A 17,476-nucleotide genomic window follows, 5' to 3' on the forward strand; every position below is an offset into this window, starting at 1 on the left:
CCCCGGCCCGCGTGAGGACCCCCGGGCTCCGGTCTCCCACCCGGGCCTCCCAGCTGCCCGGCCCCGCCCGCCCGGTCCCGGCCAGGCTGCCGCGGCCCCACAGTGCGACGTGTCACAGGCCGCGCCGACCCCGCCTCCCACGCCACGGTCACTGGCGCCCGCAGGGGCCGCCCGCCGGTTCCCGCAGGGATGGCAGGCAGGCCCGCACTCGCTCACGGCCGCTACCTTGTTAGTGGGCACCGAGCGGAGGCGCTTGAAGATGGTCAAGATGTCCTGCTTGCTGGGGTCCCCCATCCTCAGCTGAGAGCCGGGTGCTGCTGGCCCAGCCAACCGGTAAGGACCGACGGAGAGCGGTTGCCGCCTCAGCAGGAGCGACGAGGCCGCGGGGGCGGTGCTGCGCGTGACGGTCAGGCTCCGCCCCAAGCCCCGCCCACGACCGGGCCCGCTCACCGCCGGGGCGCAGGCGCCGCTCGCTTTCGCTCCCCGCCCTCGCTTCAGCCGCGCGGCTGGCCAGACCCCCGGACGCTGGACGCGCGTGCGCAGGAGGCTCGCGCGCCATTTGCGGCGCGGCTCCACGCCCCTAGCTCTGGGCGAAGCCGGTCCCGGGTGTGGCTGGCTGCCACGCGCACTGCCATAGGATCCACTAACCTTTAGTCTGGTTGATCGCCATTTCGCCTAACCGGCTGCTTCCATGGAAATATCAGAGGCAGGGGAAGGGGCCCACGCGCCATCTTTTGGCACGAGACGGATGGTGGGCTCCCGCTCCTTGACGCCGGACGTTAGCTGGTCGCCTTCCTTTTTCTTTTTTTTTTGAGACGGAGCCTCGCTCTGTCCCCCAGGCTGGAGTGCAGTGGCACGATTGCGGCTCCCTGCAACTTCCGCCTCCCGGGTTCAAGCGATTCTCCTGCCTCAGCCTCCCCAGTAGGTAGGATTACAGGCGCCCACCACCACGCCCAGCTAATTTTTGCGTTTTTAGTAGAGAGGGGCGTTTCACCATGTTGCCCAGGCTGGTCTCTAACTCCTGACTTCAGGTGATTCACCCACCTCGGCCTTGCAAAGTGCTGGGATTACAGACGTGAGCCACCGCGCCCGACTCTTTTTGTTCTTGCCCTCAGCTCACTCCAGGCCCTGGGTGGAAAGCTTTCTTTGCCTGGAAACTGGCTTTCTGAAACCAAGGGTTTTTGTGTCACGTTCATGGAGAGATAGCGGTGCGGGTTGAGGCAGAAGTGCTCAGTCAGAACTAATGAGTCCAGATGAGAAGCTTGACTTCTAACCCCAGCCCTCGGGGCTGCACCCTACTCTCTGGGAAACAATTCCAGCCAGAAGAGTTTACACTCAACAGAAGGTGCCTCTGTCCCCACAATGGGTGTGGAGCCACTGGAAAGAGGTTGGGTGATAGTGAGGAAGGATAGTACGTTTTGGCATCACAGACAGTACCTAGGCCTCAATCCCAGTTCAGCCATCTGCTTCCTAGCTCTGTGGCCTTGGTCAAGACATTTACCTTATCTAAAGCATGGTTTATGGCCGGGCGCGGTGGCTCAAGCTTGTAATCCCAGCACTTTGGGAGGCCGAGACGGGCGGATCACGAGGTCAGGAGATCGAGACCATCCTGCCTAATACGGTGAAACCCCCGTCTCTACTAAAAAATACAAAAAAAAATAGCCGGGTGACGAGGCGGGCGCCTGTAGTCTCCCCTACTCGGGAGGCTGAGGCAGGAGAATGGCGTAAACCCAGGAGGCGGAGCTTGCAGTGAGCTGAGATCCGGCTACTGCACTCCAGCCTGGGCAGCAGAGCAAGACTCCGTCTCAAAAAAAAAAAAAAAAGCATGGTTTATTTGTAGGCTCAGTGGCTCGTGCCTATGATCCCAGCACTTTGGGAGGCTGAGGTGGGAGGATCACTTTAGCTCAGGAGTTCAAGACCAGACTGGGCAATATGGTGAAACCCCGTCTCTACAAAAAAATGCAAAAATCAGCTAGGCATGCTGGCATGGACCTGTAGTCCTAGCTACTGGGGAGGCTGAGGTGGGAGGATCGCTGTAGCCCAGAAGGTCGAGGCTGCAGTGAGCCAAGATCGCACCACTGCACTCCAGCATGGGCGACAGAGCAAGACCCTGTCTCAAAAAAAACAAAGCATGGTTTATTCATCCGTACAAAGAAATTAAAGAATCAGTGCTGAGTAGCACAGGCAAGCAACTTCCTAGGGCTGGCTGTCCTGAAGAGCCTTTAGTGGAGCCTTTCTACTGTTAGAAGTCAGGAAATGTACACTCCACCCGTCTGCTTAGATACCCTCGGGGCAGTTGGGAGCTTGCAGACAATGTAACTTATAAACCCAAAGCTGCAACTTTTCCAAGAAAGGGAAATCCATTACCTTCCAGAAAAGTACATTACTTTTGCAGGCAGCTCTGAGGGTTTGAAAGTTCTTCCTGTATTGAGTCGAAGTATAACACTTGTGCTTTGTGTCCACCAGGTCCTAGTTTGGCCTTATACAGAATACCTGGCATGTTTACGAGCAGCAGTCCTATCCTTCCTGATGGGAATGGGAATGACGGTCCCATTTACTACTTGGAGCTGAAATCTTACTAAGTTATATTAACAGAGTAGGGCAGTCTAGCCCGTTCTCCACCATAGAGATCCCTGAGGAGAGGGGAAAAAAAAGCAGTAAATTATAGACAGTATCTACATGAATAGGGGAGGAAGGGGTAGGAGGTACCGTTTATACACTATGGTTGCTTAAGTGTTCTTCATAGAATTTAGCATCTAATACTATAATATATAATATTCTATCTCTCTGTATCTGGCTCTCAATTGAATACAAAAATACATGCTTCTGGCTGGGTGTAGTGCCTCACACCTGTAATCCCAGCACTTTGGGAAGTCGAGGTGGGTGGATTACGAGGTCCGGAGTTCGAGACCAGCCTGACCAACATGGTGAAACCCCGTCTCTACTAAAAATACAAAAATTAGCCAGGCGTGGTGGTGGGCACCTGTAATCCCAAGTACTCAGGAGGCTGAAGCAGGAGAATCACTTGAACCTGAGAGGCAGAGGTTGCAGTGGGCCGAGATCACACCACTGCATTCCAGCCTAGGCGACAGAGCAAGACTCTGTTTCAAAAACAAACAAACAAAAAATATAGATATATATTGAAATCAAATCTGTTTTTTCTACTTTTTTTTTTTTTTTTTTTTTGAGAAGGAGTCTCACTGGAGTGCAGTGGTGCGATCCTGGCTCACTGCAACCTCTGCCTCCTGGATTCAAGCAAATCTCCTGCCTCATCCTCCTGAGTAGCTGGGATTATAGGCGCGTGCCACCACACTTGGCTAATTTTTATATTTTTAGTAGAGATGGAGTTTCACCATGTTGTCCAGACTGGTCTCGAACTCCTGACCTCAGGTGGTCTGCCCACCTTGGCCTCCCAAAGAGCTGGGATTACAGGCGTGGGCCACCGCACCTGGCCAATACACTATAGTTGTCTTATCTGTCAGTTGCTTAAGTGTTCTTCATAGAACTTATTAGCATCTAATATTATAAAATATAATAGTCTATCTATTTGTATCTGCCTCTCCTCAATTGAATATAAATTTCTTGAAATCAGATCTATTTTTTCTACCTTTTTTTTTTTTTTTTTTTTTTAACAGTCTTGCTTTATCACCCAGGCTGGAGTGCAGTGGTGCAATCTCAGCTCACTGCAACCTCTGCCTTCTGGATTCAAGCAATTATCCTGCCTCAGTCTCCTGAGTAGCTGGAACTACAGGCACCTGCCGCCACACCTGGCTAATTTTTGTATTTTTAGTAGAGATGGGGTTTTACCATGTTGGTCAGGCTGGTCTCAAACTCCTTCAAGTGATCCACCCACCTTGGCCTCCTAGTGTGCTGGGATTACAGGTGTGAGCCACTGTGCTCAGCCTGTTTTTTCTACTTCTTTATCCCCAGCACCTAGAATGCCTGGCACATAGTATGCGTTCAATAAAGATTTGTGGAATGGGCTTAGAATGTAGAAAGCGACAAAGGCTATCACTCCCAATATCATAATGAGAAAATCTGCATAATCTACCAAATTGTAACTTCTGTTGAGCCCATCAGAAAGCTGAGGTTGCAAGGCAACCAAGTAACCTCAATGCCAAAGAGAGACAAGAGAAGCCCCTCCAAAGACAGAACACAAGAACCCCTTCACCTTTGGCAGGGCACAGGAGAAAGAGGTTACTGCCAAACTAGTTGGCAACAGGAAATCCGCTATAATTTTAATTAAGTCTTAAAGGCCAAGTATAGGTTGGCATGTGAGTTTGGACTAGCTGGGGGCCTCAGATACAAAGGGAATTCACACTCATTTATAAGCCCTTTTTAATAAACCTCCCCCAGAAACTGTACTTCACAAGGAAGATGGGGACTGGCAAAGAGCCTGGAGAGAGACCTTTCTGTGGGGTAGGCATCTAGCTGCTTAGGAACAGGCACAGACCCCACCTGCTTCCTCTGGACCCTTCTCTTCTAAAAAAGCAGGCCAGGTGCGGTGGCTCATGGCTGTAATCCCAGCACTTTGGGAGGCCACGGAAAGCAGATCATCTGAGGCCAGGAATTCGAGACCAGCCTGGCCAACGTGGTGAAACTCTGTCTCTACCAAAAACACAAAATTAGGCCGGGCGTGGTGGCTCAAGCCTGTAATCCCAGCACTTTGGGAGGCCGAGACGGGCGGATCACGAGGTCAGGAGATCGAGACCATCCTGGCTAACACTGTGAAACTCCGTCTCTACTAAAAAAATACAAAAAAAAAAAAAAAAAAAAAAAAACTAGCCGGGCAAGGTGGTGGGTGCCTGTAGTCCCAGCTACTCGGGAGGCTGAGGCAGGAGAATGGCGTAAACCCGGGAGGCGGAGCTTGCAGTGAGCTGAGATCCGGCCACTGCGCTCCAGCCTGGGCGACAGAGCGAGACTCCGTCTCAAAAGAAAAAAAAAAAAAGAACACACACACACACACACACACACACACACACAATTAGCTGGGTGTGGTGGTGCACACCTATAGTTCCAGCTACTTGGGGGCTGAGGCAGGAGAATTGCTTGAACCTGGGAGGCGAAGGCTGCAGTGAGCCAGGATCAAGCCAGTGCACTCCAGTCTGGGCGACAGAGGAGGACTTGCTGCTAAGAAAAAAAAAAAAAAGAGAGAGAGAGAGAAAGAAAGAAAACAAGCAAGCAAGCAAAAGCAGTAAATTCCCTCTGTCTCAGGGAATGGGCAAAGATCTATTGCTGCCAGGGGAGGGGTAGAAACAAAACCCAGTAATCCAAATTCAAATGCAAAAAAGGAGGGGAAAGAGAAGCAGAATCCCTCTCCGATCCAGGGGTTTGCCGTGAGGATGGTGGGAATGTTGAGAAAGCCCCGCCCTTGAGCATCCTGGGCTACACATTCTTTTTTTTTTTTTTCTTCAAGATGGCTGTGTCATCCAGTACAGTGGGCATGATCTCAGCTCACTGCAACCTCTGCCTCCCGGGTTCAAGCAATTCTCCTGCCTCAGCCTCCCAAGTAGCTGGGATTACAGGCACCCGCCACCACACCCAGCTGATTTTTGCATTTTTAGTAGAGATGGGGTTTCACCGTGTTGTCCAGGCTGGTCTGGAACTCCTGACCTCAAGTGATCTGCCTGCCTCAGCCTCCCACTGTGCTGGGATTACAGGGGTGAGCCACCACCCGGCCCAGTATTGTCCCTCTTGTAGAGTATTTGAATTCTAACTCTGTGCTGTTCGTCTTTCATGAAGAGATCCTGACATAGCGATGGCCAAGTGAAGCAGCATTGTGTTTAGTTCATTTACAGTTTAATAGGAGCTTGCTGAAAGTCAAATGCCACCCTAAAGAGAAACCAGACACGGCTACATAGTCATATGATGAATCACAAGCGAGAATACGCACAGATCCTGTCCCTTGCCCCTGGAAGACAACACCTGTGGACTTTGCTTAGTGCCAAGTGAAAGCAAGTGAATGCTATCTCTTTGTCATGTTCTTTCTGTATAGGTCAGGTACATTTGAAATGAATTTACTGGGACCGGGCGTGGTGGCTCATGCCTGTAATCTCAGCACTTTGGGAGGCTGAGGCAGAAGGATGGATTCTGGCCAGGAGTTTGAGACCACCCTGGGCAACATAGCAAGATCCCATCTCTACAAAAAAGTAAAAAATTAGCGGGGCATGGTGGCACATGCCTGTAGTCCCAGCTACTCAGGAGGCTGAGGCAGGAGGATCACTTGAGCCTGGGAGTTCAAGGCTGCAGTGAGCTATGATTGCAGCACTGCACTCCAGCCTGGGTGACAGAACGAGACACTGTCAAAAAATAAAAATAAAAAATAAAAAAAATAAAACAAGGCCAGGCACTGTGGCTCACGCCTGGAATTCCAGCACTTTGGGAGACCAAAGTGGGCGGATCACTTGAAGCCAGGAGTTTGAGACCAGCCTGGCCAACATGGGAAAACCCCATCTCTGCTAAAAATACAAAAATTAGCCTGGCGTGGTGGTGCGTGGCTGTAATTCCAGCTACTCAGGTAGCTGAGGCATGAGAATCGCATGAACCCGGGAGGCAGAGGTTGCAGTGAGGAGAGATTGTACCACTGTACTCCACCCTGGGTGACAGAGGGAGACCCTGTCTCAAAAAAAAAAAAAAAAAAAAAAAAAAGGAGAAGAAGAAGGAACAAAATACTGACATATTAAACCACATAGAAGACTCTCAGATGAGTCATGTGAAGTGAAAAAAGACAAGGCTACATATTGCATGGTTCCCTTCATATGGCATTCTGGAAAAGGTAAAACTATAGAAACAGAAAACATATCAGTGGTTTTTAGGGACTGGGGGTGTAAGGAGGGGTTGACTACAAAGGGTCCACCTGTTGGGGAAGTGATGGAAGAGTTCTATATCTTGATTGTGGTGATGGTTACATGATACGGTTTAGCTGTGTCCCACTCAAATCTCATCTTGAATTGTAGTTCCCATAATCCTCATGTGTCATGAAGGGAACCTGGTGGGAGGCAACTGAATCATGGGGGCAGTTACCCCCAAGCTGTTCTCGACAGTGAGTAAATTCTCATGAGTTCTTATGGTTTTATAAGAGGTTTTCCCGCCTTTGCTCAGCATGTCTCTTTCCTGCTGCCATGTGAAGAAGGACATGTTTGCTGCCCCTTCTGCCATGATTATAAGTTTCCTGAGGCTTTCCCAGCCATGCAGATGTGTGAGTCAATTAAACCTTTTTCCTTTATAAATTACCCAGTCTTGAGCAGTTCTTTATGGCAGCATGAGAATAGACTAATACATTGCATAACTGTATACGTTCATCAAAACTTCAAGAACTGTACACTAAAAGGAGTGTATTTGGCCTGGCACAGTGGCTCACGCCTGTAATCCCAGCATTTTGGGAGGCTGAGGCAGGTGGATCACGAGGTCAGGAGTCCGAGACCAGCCTGACCAACATGGTGAAACCCCTCTCTACTAAAATACAAAAATTAGCTGGGCATGGTGGTGGGCGCCTGTAGTCCAGCTACTTGAGAGGTTGAGGCAGGCGAATCGCTTGAACCCAGGAGGCGGAGGTTGCAGTGAGCCAAGATGGTGCCACTACACTCCAGCCTGGGCAACAGAGGGAGACTCCATCTATAAAAAAAAAAAAAAAAAAAAAAAAAGAGTGTATTTACTGTACATAAATTATACCTTAAGAACTGAGAAAAATGGGAAACAAAGCAAATGGTAAGCAACATGGGACTTACAGCATGAATATCATTCAGCCACTAAGCAGTACACTTCACACATGAACAACCTGGGCTCGAACTACACGGATCCACTTACATGTAGATTTTTTTCTTTTTTCTTTTTTCTTTTCTTCTTTTTTTTTTTTTTCCCCTTGAGATGGAGTCTTGCTCTGTCAACCCAGGCTGGAGTGTGGTAGCATGATCTCAGCTCACTGCAACCTCCAGCTCCCAGGTTCTAGCAATTCTCCTGCCTCAGCCTCCCGAGTAGCTGGGACTACAGGTATGCGCTACCATGCCTGGCTATTTTTTTTTTTTATTTTATTTTTGGTAGAGACAGGGTGTCCCTATGTTGCCCAAGCTGGATTTGAACTCCTGGGCTCAAGTGATCCTCCTGCCTTGGCCTCCCAAAGTGCTGGCATTAGAGGTATGAGCCACTGTGTCTCGTGTTTATTTTTAATTGAAGTATATTTAGGACATGAGAAAATGCTCACAATCAAATGGTAGGAGAACGAAGTAGGGTACAAAACTATATTTACAGTACGATCCCAATTTTGTAAGACACACACACACATTGATGATGATGACGACGACAACAGCACATGTGACCAGGCGTGGTGGCTCACGGGAGGCTGAGGTAGGAGAACTGCTTGAACTTGAGAGGTGGAGGGCAGAGGGAGCTGAGATTGCACCATTGCACTCCAGCCTGGACAACAAGAGTGAAATTCTGCCTCAAAAAAAAAAAAAAAAAAAAAAAAAAAAAAAAAGGAAAGAAAAGAAAATTAAAAAAAAAGAAAAGAAAAAATGGCACATGTGCATATATATGATATATGTTAGGGAAACGATCAGAAAAAAATGCACCCCAATGTTAGCAATGTAACCTGTGGAAGTCAGGATCACAGATAACTAATGTTTTCTGAATACCTTTACTAAATTTCCAAATTTTCATCTGAGCCTTTGTTCCTTTTACAATCAGGAAAAAATAATTAAGATTGCTATTGGAAAATACGGTAAAGGGGCAGGGCCGCCTGGCTGTCTTTGCCCAGAAGCGGCCAGTGACTGTATATAGTTCATGTGCCCTGAGGCGGCTGCCTTGGTGATCCGAATGCTTTTTGACGTTGGGGGGTTTTTTTGCGGGCGCCCCACACCCACCCCCACACCACCCCCNAAAAAAAAAAAAAAAAAAAAAAAAAAGGAAAGAAAAGAAAATTAAAAAAAAAGAAAAGAAAAAATGGCACATGTGCATATATATGATATATGTTAGGGAAACGATCAGAAAAAAATGCACCCCAATGTTAGCAATGTAACCTGTGGAAGTCAGGATCACAGATAACTAATGTTTTCTGAATACCTTTACTAAATTTCCAAATTTTCATCTGAGCCTTTGTTCCTTTTACAATCAGGAAAAAATAATTAAGATTGCTATTGGAAAATACGGTAAAGGGGCAGGGCCGCCTGGCTGTCTTTGCCCAGAAGCGGCCAGTGACTGTATATAGTTCATGTGCCCTGAGGCGGCTGCCTTGGTGATCCGAATGCTGTTGAGCTTGGGGTCTTTTAGGGCCTGGTACCCTAACCCTAACCCTAAGGCGCTCTGGGTTTCTGCAACCTTCGGCTGGTCTCGCACAAAGTACTCCTCTGGCGTCTGAGTCTTGGTCCACCGACAGTACTGGCGTTCTTTCCCCTAAAAGAGTGACGTCACTTATTTAGTTCATTCCTTCCTTCCTTCCTTCCTTTCCTAGCCCTTTCCACAAAGGATTTGGAGATGCCTAAAACAATATAATCTGGGTTTCATACGATGGTCCTAGATTTGTTGCGTTTTTTTTTTTCTTTTTGGTTTAGCGCCACAAACACGGGCTGGAGGGAAGATGAACACTGTGGTTCCTCTGACCCTCTGCCTGGTGGTGGTCATGCCTGGCCAGAAATGAGCCTTGCACCTCAACTGCAGGCCAGGCCAGATTTAGCTCAGCCTGGGCACATCCTCCCAGGTGTGGTGGAGCCACCTCCATCCTGACCCTGGTTCTTTTCACTGGCTGGCCCCTGGAGCTGACTCCGTCCTGGCCTGAGGGCCCCTCTTCTTGCTGCCACCACAGGGGCCACAGAGATGCAGCCCATTTATTCGTAAAACCGAGGCCCAGAGAGTGGCCTGTGTCTTCCACAGGTGACTGGGGAAGGGCTGGGGAGGGGCACAGACCTTCCTTGCCTCAGAGGAGGCTTAAGGAAGGGTGGTCAAGGGAGGGGAGCAGATCAGGCAGCCGCTACTCTGGGGAGACCTTGGACTGTGAAAAGGGGTGGGGGAAAGAAAGCTTACAGGGCACCCATAGGCTGGGGTGCCCACCTGGCAGGATCTTTTGGCTTCTGAGCACCCCTTAAATTATCCTCACATGATCATCCCTATTTTATTGTTGTTGTTTTGAGACAGTTTTACTTTTTTTTTTTTTTTTTTGAGACGGAGTCTCGCTCTGTCACCCAGGCTGGAGTGCAGTGGCCGGATCTCAGCTCACTGCAAGCTCCGCCTCCCGGGTTCACGCCATTCTCCTGCCTCAGCCTCCCGAGTAGCTGGGACTACAGGCGCCCGCCATCTCGCCCGGCTAGTTTTTTGTATTTTTTAGTAGAGACGGGGTTTCACCGTGTTAGCCAGGATGGTCTCGATCTCCCGACCTCGTGATCCGCCCATCTCGGCCTCCCAAAGTGCTGGGATTACAGGCTTGAGCCACCGCGCCCGGCCGAGACAGTTTTACTCTTATTGCCCAGGCTGGAGTGCAGTGGGGCGATCTTGGCTCACTGTAACCTCCACCTCAAGGGTTCACGTGATTCTCCTGCCTCAGCCTCCCAAGTAGCTGTGATTACAGGCGCCCACCACCACGCCTGGCTAATTTTTTGCATTTTTAGTAGAAATGGGGTTTCACCATGTTGGCCAGGCTGGTCTCGAACTCCTGATCTCAAGTGATCCACCCGCCTCAGCCTCCCAAAGTGCTGGGATTACAGGCATGAGCCACTGCGTCCCGCCAATCATCCCTACTTTTCAGCAAACGAAGCTCAGGGATTTTCCGTTTGTCTGTGGTCCAGCCTCCCACCCAGGTGGGGACTCAGGGACACCTCCTACAGGAAGTTGGGGAACGGCTCAAGGATTGAGCAGTGCTCTGATCTCTGAGGCCTTGGAGCCTGGGTTGGGAGGCCTGAGACTTCTAAAACCCACCACACATTCTCAGAAGACAACTCTGGCCCTTTGTCTCTGGCTGTCCCATCCTGGTGTCAGAATAACGCAGGTCCTTCTCTGAGCCTACTAGAGTTTCCCAAGGGCAAGATTGGTTTCTCTTCATGTTTGTCCTGGCACAGCTGAGTCTCACATACAGTATGTGCTCAATAAATGCATGGTGAGTGAATGATTGCCCAGTGGATACATAAGGAGAGCCAGCTGATCCTCCACCAGGCTGGGCCACTCAGGGGTCAGGCCTTGCTCAGCTTCCCAAACCATGTGGTCTGAGCCCATGGGGAAGTCACTGCTTCCTCTCACTTGTCCCGTTTTCCTATGAACTACGGGGGGATTGGTCAGGTGGTCCACATGAGTCCTTCCCAACCTCCCTCATCCCGACTGGGCTTTCACTGCCTGTGTCTGAGTGGACCAGGATCTGGCATCAGGGCCCAGGATGCAGAGGCCAGCCCTGTTCTCCATCTGCAGGGACCTTCGAAGGTCCAGTTTTGGCACAGGCTGCAGCAAAGCCAGATCCCTACTCCAGTCACTTGGCAGCACTTGCTCACCCTCCCGACATTTCTGGGGTGTGAGAAGGGTGAAGAGGGATGATGAAATACCCCCGTCCTGAGTTCCAGGGAGCTTTGGCCCAGGAGGGGGCTCTGGTGCTAACGCTCCCCCTAGTGTCAACTCAGGGGCCTTGGGGACCTGAAGAGATGTGGACAGTTGGTGGCAGCACTGATCCAGGGTGGTGGCTGTGAGAGGAGGGAAGGGCAGCTGTGGATGGCAGAGAACCCTGGGCCCCAGCCTATGGTGTCACTCATAATCATGACAATGACCAGCTCCTGAGTGCCTGTGGCCTTTTTCTTTTTTTTTTGAGTCTTTCTCTGTCGCCCAGGCTGGAGTGCAGTGGCGTGATCTCGGCTCACTGCAAGCTCCACTTCCCGGGTTCATGCCATTCTCCTGCTTCAGCCTCCCGAGTAGCTGGGACTACAAGCGCCCGCCACCGCACCTGGCTAATTTTTTTGTATTTTTAGTCGAGATGGGGTTTCACCGTGTTAGCCAGGATGGTCTCGATCTCTTGACCTCATGATCCACCCACCTTGGCCTCCCAAAGTGCTGAAATTACAGGCGTGAGCAACAGTGTCTGGCCTTTTTCTTTTTTTGAGACAGTGTCTCGAGAGCTGTGTTGTCCGGGCTGGAGAGCAGTGGTGCAATCATGGCTCACTGCAGCCTCAAACTCCCGTGCTCAAGCAATCCTCCTGCCTCAGCCTCCCAAGTAGTTGGGACTAGAAGCATGCACCACCACACTCAACCAATTTTTAAACTTTTTGTAGAGGCAGGATCTCACTATGTTGCCCAGGCTACCTTTTCTTCTTGCTGTAACTCTCCAACTGGAAAAGTACCACTTCTACTTGGGGAAACTGAGGCCCAGAGATGCGGTCAAGTTTCCAAGCTGGCCTCTGAGGGCAGGGTAGGAGAGGGGAGGTGGGCAGTTAAGAGGCCTTGCCAGATCCCTCATTGGGGGCCTGTGTGATCTGGCCTCAGAGTGGAGGTTGCTTCATCCAGCTCAGCGGGGGCCGTGGTCTTGCCACAGTGTTTGGGCAGTGACTGAGGCCAGGGGCACCAGGAGCCTGCTTGTGACCCGCTACCTCCCCTCCCAACCCCGTTCTGCCTGTTGGCAGCCTGGGGCTGTGGGCCAAGCTGGGTGTCCGCCCCAGGCTGCAGGGTTCCAGCTCCTCAGAAGCTAGAAGCAGGGGACCCGCCACCCCTCAGACAAGGAGGCTGGGTGACAAGGATCTGTCCCCTACCCTTGCTGAGCCAGGACAAAGCCACAATGCAGGGGCAGCTGCCTGCCTCACTCCTCCCGGGTGCTCTATGAGGCCCCATGCCCAGCTGGCGTGCTTTTCTGGGCAGCCTTCCCAGGGCTTGGTGAGCATGGCCACAGCCGCTCTCATGTCTTGCTTCTCTCCGGTCTTCAAGCCAGCCAAGGCTGCCAAGCCAGGCCTCCTCCCTCCTCAGTTTCTCCAGCGAGGGAAGGGGTTCCTCAGGGATTTCGCTCAGTGCCTTGGGCTGGCTGAGACTCCTCAAAAAACCCTGGCTGGCTCTTGGAGCCTGTTTCCTCGGCTGTAGAACGGAATGGGGGAGACTTGCCCGTACCCCATGGAGATGTTTGGAGATGCAGATAATGTAAGTAAAAAGTGGAGAGCACACGGTAGGCACTCAGGAAAATGTGCTCAGAGGAGAGTTATGGGTGACACCAGTCTTGTCTTGCTGTTTGGGCTGGGGCAATAGAGAGGCGCCAGCCAATGCCCGCACCGTGGGGAAGCCCAGGTCAAACAGCAGCAGGTCTCGGGCAGAAGGGAACCCCAAAGGGCTAAGGTGCCTCAAATCCCCAACCTCTAGTTTGGCAGGGGCAGTGGGCCATGGCCTTTTGGGCAGAGGTCCTGTGCCCTGGATCTTGCCCAGCTCCAAAGCTAGTAAGCCCCAGGGAGGCCACCCCCACCAAGTGAAGTGGGCGTGAAGACAGATGATGGCAAAGGGACTTCCAGATGCACGAGATCAAATGTTTATTGATTTTTTCCTAAAATACTATACATTTAAAGGAACTCTTCAACTGAAAGACAACAATTTTTGGTAAATCTGTAGCACAGAAATGAGGATTTCTGCTGGTAAGTTCTCGTGACAGATGCAGACACAGGTCCACTTTCCAAGCAAGACATCTGCTCACTGGAAACAGTAAATGCATAGCTCATGATGGCGGTGGGCACTGCTGAGTTACATAAAATACAGGTTCTCCCCCACCCCCGGCCGCCCCATGTGACCACAGTGTAGCTCTGGCTGCAGCACCTGCTCCCTGGCAACTCTGGGAAGCCGGAGAGATTTGTGCGGTAGGTAAGACCCAGGTTCTGTTTGCGCACAAGTAATACGACGACTGAAATCTGCAACTACTGCAAAGTCGCGGGCACTTTTACAGTGTTCTGCTACGGAACCAGGACAAAGGCCAGTCAGAAGCCGGACCAGCAGTCAGCCGGTGACAACAAGCCTCCCTCCAGCAGGCACCATGTCAGAGAGGCCCCAGGCCCACTGAGCCCAGGAGGAGACCCAGCTGGCCAGCCAGACCTGTGCCCGAATGCCACAGACCTCAAGCAGTTTACAAACGAAACTGTTAAATCTCATTAAAACAGTAGATGAGTGCTTTAGATTCTCTGAATATCAAATAATATATACAGATATACACTGAGACATGACAGTCTAATATAAAGCATCTTTATCTACAGATGCATTTGCTTGAAAAGTTAGTCTTCTTTTTAACTCTGAATCACTGATAAAATTGTTAATTTGCAAGAGTACAGTTTTAAGCAAGAAGAGTGAAAATAATTTTTAAATATGGCGATTTGGGGGAGTTCTACCGAAGGTTCTATCTAAAGCTTCCATTCAGATGTCCAAAAGCACAAAGAGCATTAGCATTCCCAACAGAAACCCGACCATAACCCGGTCCCATCTTCCCGCTACAATCTCTTTCCTCCAACATCATCTGCCACCTGAGGCTAAGCCTACACACGGCCTGGCTAACAGGGCATGGGAATAGGGAGATAGCTTCCTCAAGACTAGTGTGCATCAATCTGTGCCATAATTTAAGTAGAAATGAACAGAACAGGTGTATAAAAAAGTATAACTGTACATAGCCTTTAAATTAAAAACCTTAAAATCTTCACTCAGAAAATAGGATGTAAGCTTGTTCATTTAAGTTGCAGGTGATGGAGTCGTCAGAGAGAGTAATCAGTGGAACAAGATCAGTGTAACCCCCCATTGACTCGGAAAGGAGAGACAAAGTCAAGAACATAGAGATCCATGATAGGCCAACAGGCACAGTGGGCGGGGAGGGGCGGCTATTTCTGCTGTTCTGCGTCTTCCTGCGCTCAGATCCCTCCAGCTGCACTCGGAAAGGTGCCGAGTCCCAGGCGAAATGACCAGCTCATCTGCCTTCCAGGGACACCATGAAGCCAAGAGCAATGGAACCATCATCTCTTGCAGGAAAAGGAGTGGATGCCCACATGGCTGGCTGAAGCTCCTGGGCCCGCCGCCTCCGTCCCCCGCTGGCCTGACCCCTGGCTCATCACTGGATTGCCTCCACATAATTTGCCGGGTATAGGCCAACCTGCCCGTTGTCCAAGCGTCCCTTGCACCAGCCCTGCTCATCCTCGTCTTCCATCTTGGTCAGCTCGTCCCCTGTAAGACAAAGAGGGAGCCGTCTCCATGAGAGGATGTGACACCGATGGTGGGCTAGAGAGCCGCATTCACGAGCTTCCGGCCCACAGAGGGTGGAGGGCTAGGCATTCTGTGGCGGGCAGGCCGAGGGCCTGGTCATTTCTCTTCTAAATGGATTTTAAGTTGCCTCTTTGGTCACGGGCCTCTGACAGATCTAGAGATGACAGTCTCACACAGTAATTTAGAGCAAGCAGCTCTCAGCTGCCACAGTGGCTCCCACTGGGACTGCAGCATCGAGCTCCCTAGGGCTGTGCCTTCCTCACCATCCTGGCCAGGTGGCAGGAATTCTCCCTCGGTTGTGCCCCTCCCCCACGCTGGGCCTCTTCTGTCCTCCCCACCAGGGCCCTGGCCGCCTTTCTCCCAGAAGCTGTCTCTGGGGTCTGACTTTGTTAATCCCTCTCCTCTGCAACTTCCAGGCTACGAGAGGGCAAGGGACCACGTCTGACAGTCATCCCTGTCATTCTATCCCCAGCACCTGGCTGAGGACTTGTGCACGGTGCCACGTGTCAACCCTTCCTGACACCCTGAGACAGGAGCCCCTGGCGCTGTTCTGGAATCTCCCTGTGGCTCTAATATATTAACGTGGTTCCATTTATCTTCTGCTTGTTCCAACCTGAAGGACCTCCTACTTCTGGCCGGGCCTCAGGTAGAGGAGGAGATACAGAGATGAGAGGAACTGATGGAGCCTGGTCTCAAGGAGGCAGACTAGGATGGTGAGGGGGAGGTGGCACTAGGGCGGGGCCCCAGGTCTGGCATTTGCCAGGTGAGGGAAGCAGCTCAGAGCCCAGGGGTGGGCAGAGCCCGTGTGCTTCTGGCGGTAACTCACTGCAGGGAAGGCCAGTTGGGCCTGCTGGCTCGGACCTCGTCAGGAGCAAGCAATTGGTGGGAAAGCAATAGTCCCAGTGCTGTTTGGCCTTTATTGTTAAGTTTGTAGTTTTGTAACTCTCTTTGGCATTTTTTGGTCCATTTTTCAGAATTAGATGCAGTTTTCCCCCTGGTTTAGCATTTCCCTGATGCTTTGAATTTTGTATGGTAGCAATGCTGGTCAAGATGCCTGCGGAGCTAACGCCTGGGGCTTCCAGTGCTCCCCGGACTGCCTGGGCTCAAATCCCAGAGCCACCACTCGCTGGCTAGGAGACCTGGACCAACTGCCTCCACTCCCTGGGCCTGTGGCCCTCATCTGTGGACTGGGGGTGCTGTGAGGATTACGTGTTAAGGCACCAAAGAACCCTGGGAGGGTGGGACACGCGTAAGCACTGGCTCAACCTCCCACTGTCATGCCACTTCTGCCAGACCAGTGCTCCTGAAGATCTGACCCAGAGGCATTAGGAGCAGATGCAGGGGCCACAGGGCAGCAGCCGTGATGAACTACCATCTCTTGCCCTGCTTTGTGCCTTGGGCCCCTGGCGTTTCTTTTGTCCTGCCTTCATGGGTTGCTGTGCTCACAGGCCTGGCTCCAGGCTACGGAGGCTAGGATGAGACCTGTAGCCCCACAATACCATGTGGCAAACAGCCAGAGCACCGCAAGAGACAGACGTAAGTCAAGCCACACCGGTTGGGAGCTAATTTTGCATTGTTAAAAAGCAGGATAACACAGAAAATAGAACGAACAGGAAAGCTTTCACATTGTGCAAATGTGAACTGGTGATTAGAAGGTTCATTTCAATCAGTTTGCTTTTGACAATTTACTTGGATCTGGAAGAAACATTTTAAACCTACAAAATTACTGTCAAACCCAATAGGTAGGACTGAAAAGGAGTTAGAAAATATAAACAAATAAACCAACAAAGTCGGGGGTAACAACCCCAACCAAAGATATCAGAAACTGGATGAAGATGGCTTAAAGGCACATTAAAAAAAAATCCCCCCCAAAAAAACAAAAAAACCCAACTTCTCACACTGGGCACAGGCAGCTGATAACCAGCCCAGGGGATGAGTGTCCGGGGACAGCAGGGGAGCATTTTGAGTGCTGAGGGAAGGAGGCTGAAGGCTGGTTAGAAGCTAGGCCATTGGGCACAGCCCCCAGGCCCTGGCTTCCCTGCTGAGTGGGGGACTGGGGTGGTGGTGGTAAGGCAGCCTTTCCCACAAGTGTAGCCTAGGGGCAGGGGCAGACTTCAGCCTGTGTGGGTTGAGTTCTGGCCCAGTTTCCCTCTTGGAGTGGTAAATGCTGCTTCTGGGGGAGCTTCACAAAGAGGGCAAGAGAGAGGGAAGAATCTGGGTTGCTGTTGAGTCTGCTTTGGCCCTAGGCCACTCTAGCTTCCTTAGGTGCTAAGATAGCAATTTTCCTTTTTTTTTTTTTTTTTTTTTT

The 17,476-nt window shown here is 51.0% G+C and overlaps 2 protein-coding genes across 2 annotated transcripts in view; both read right to left on the minus strand.

Annotated features, from left to right (window-relative positions):
• ARFGAP3 (ARF GTPase activating protein 3) overlaps positions 1 to 506 on the minus strand; it is a 70,575-nt gene extending 70,069 nt beyond the window's left edge. The window contains exon 1 of the mRNA XM_017850007.1: positions 226 to 506. Within this exon, the coding sequence (XP_017705496.1) occupies positions 226 to 294 (69 nt within the window). The 5' untranslated portion in view covers positions 295 to 506. The remainder of the gene's footprint in view (positions 1 to 225) is intronic.
• A 12,943-nt stretch (positions 507 to 13,449) lies between these two features.
• Positions 13,450 to 17,476, minus strand: part of PACSIN2 (protein kinase C and casein kinase substrate in neurons 2) — a 150,766-nt gene continuing 146,739 nt past the window's right edge. The window contains 1 exon segment of the mRNA XM_017850009.1: positions 13,450 to 15,129. Coding sequence (XP_017705498.1) covers positions 15,017 to 15,129 — 113 coding nt within the window. The 3' untranslated portion in view covers positions 13,450 to 15,016.

The sequence above is a fragment of the Rhinopithecus bieti genome, unplaced genomic scaffold (genome assembly GCF_001698545.2).
Source record: "Rhinopithecus bieti isolate Rb0 unplaced genomic scaffold, ASM169854v2 scaffold_33210, whole genome shotgun sequence".
NCBI lineage: Eukaryota > Metazoa > Chordata > Mammalia > Primates > Cercopithecidae > Rhinopithecus > Rhinopithecus bieti.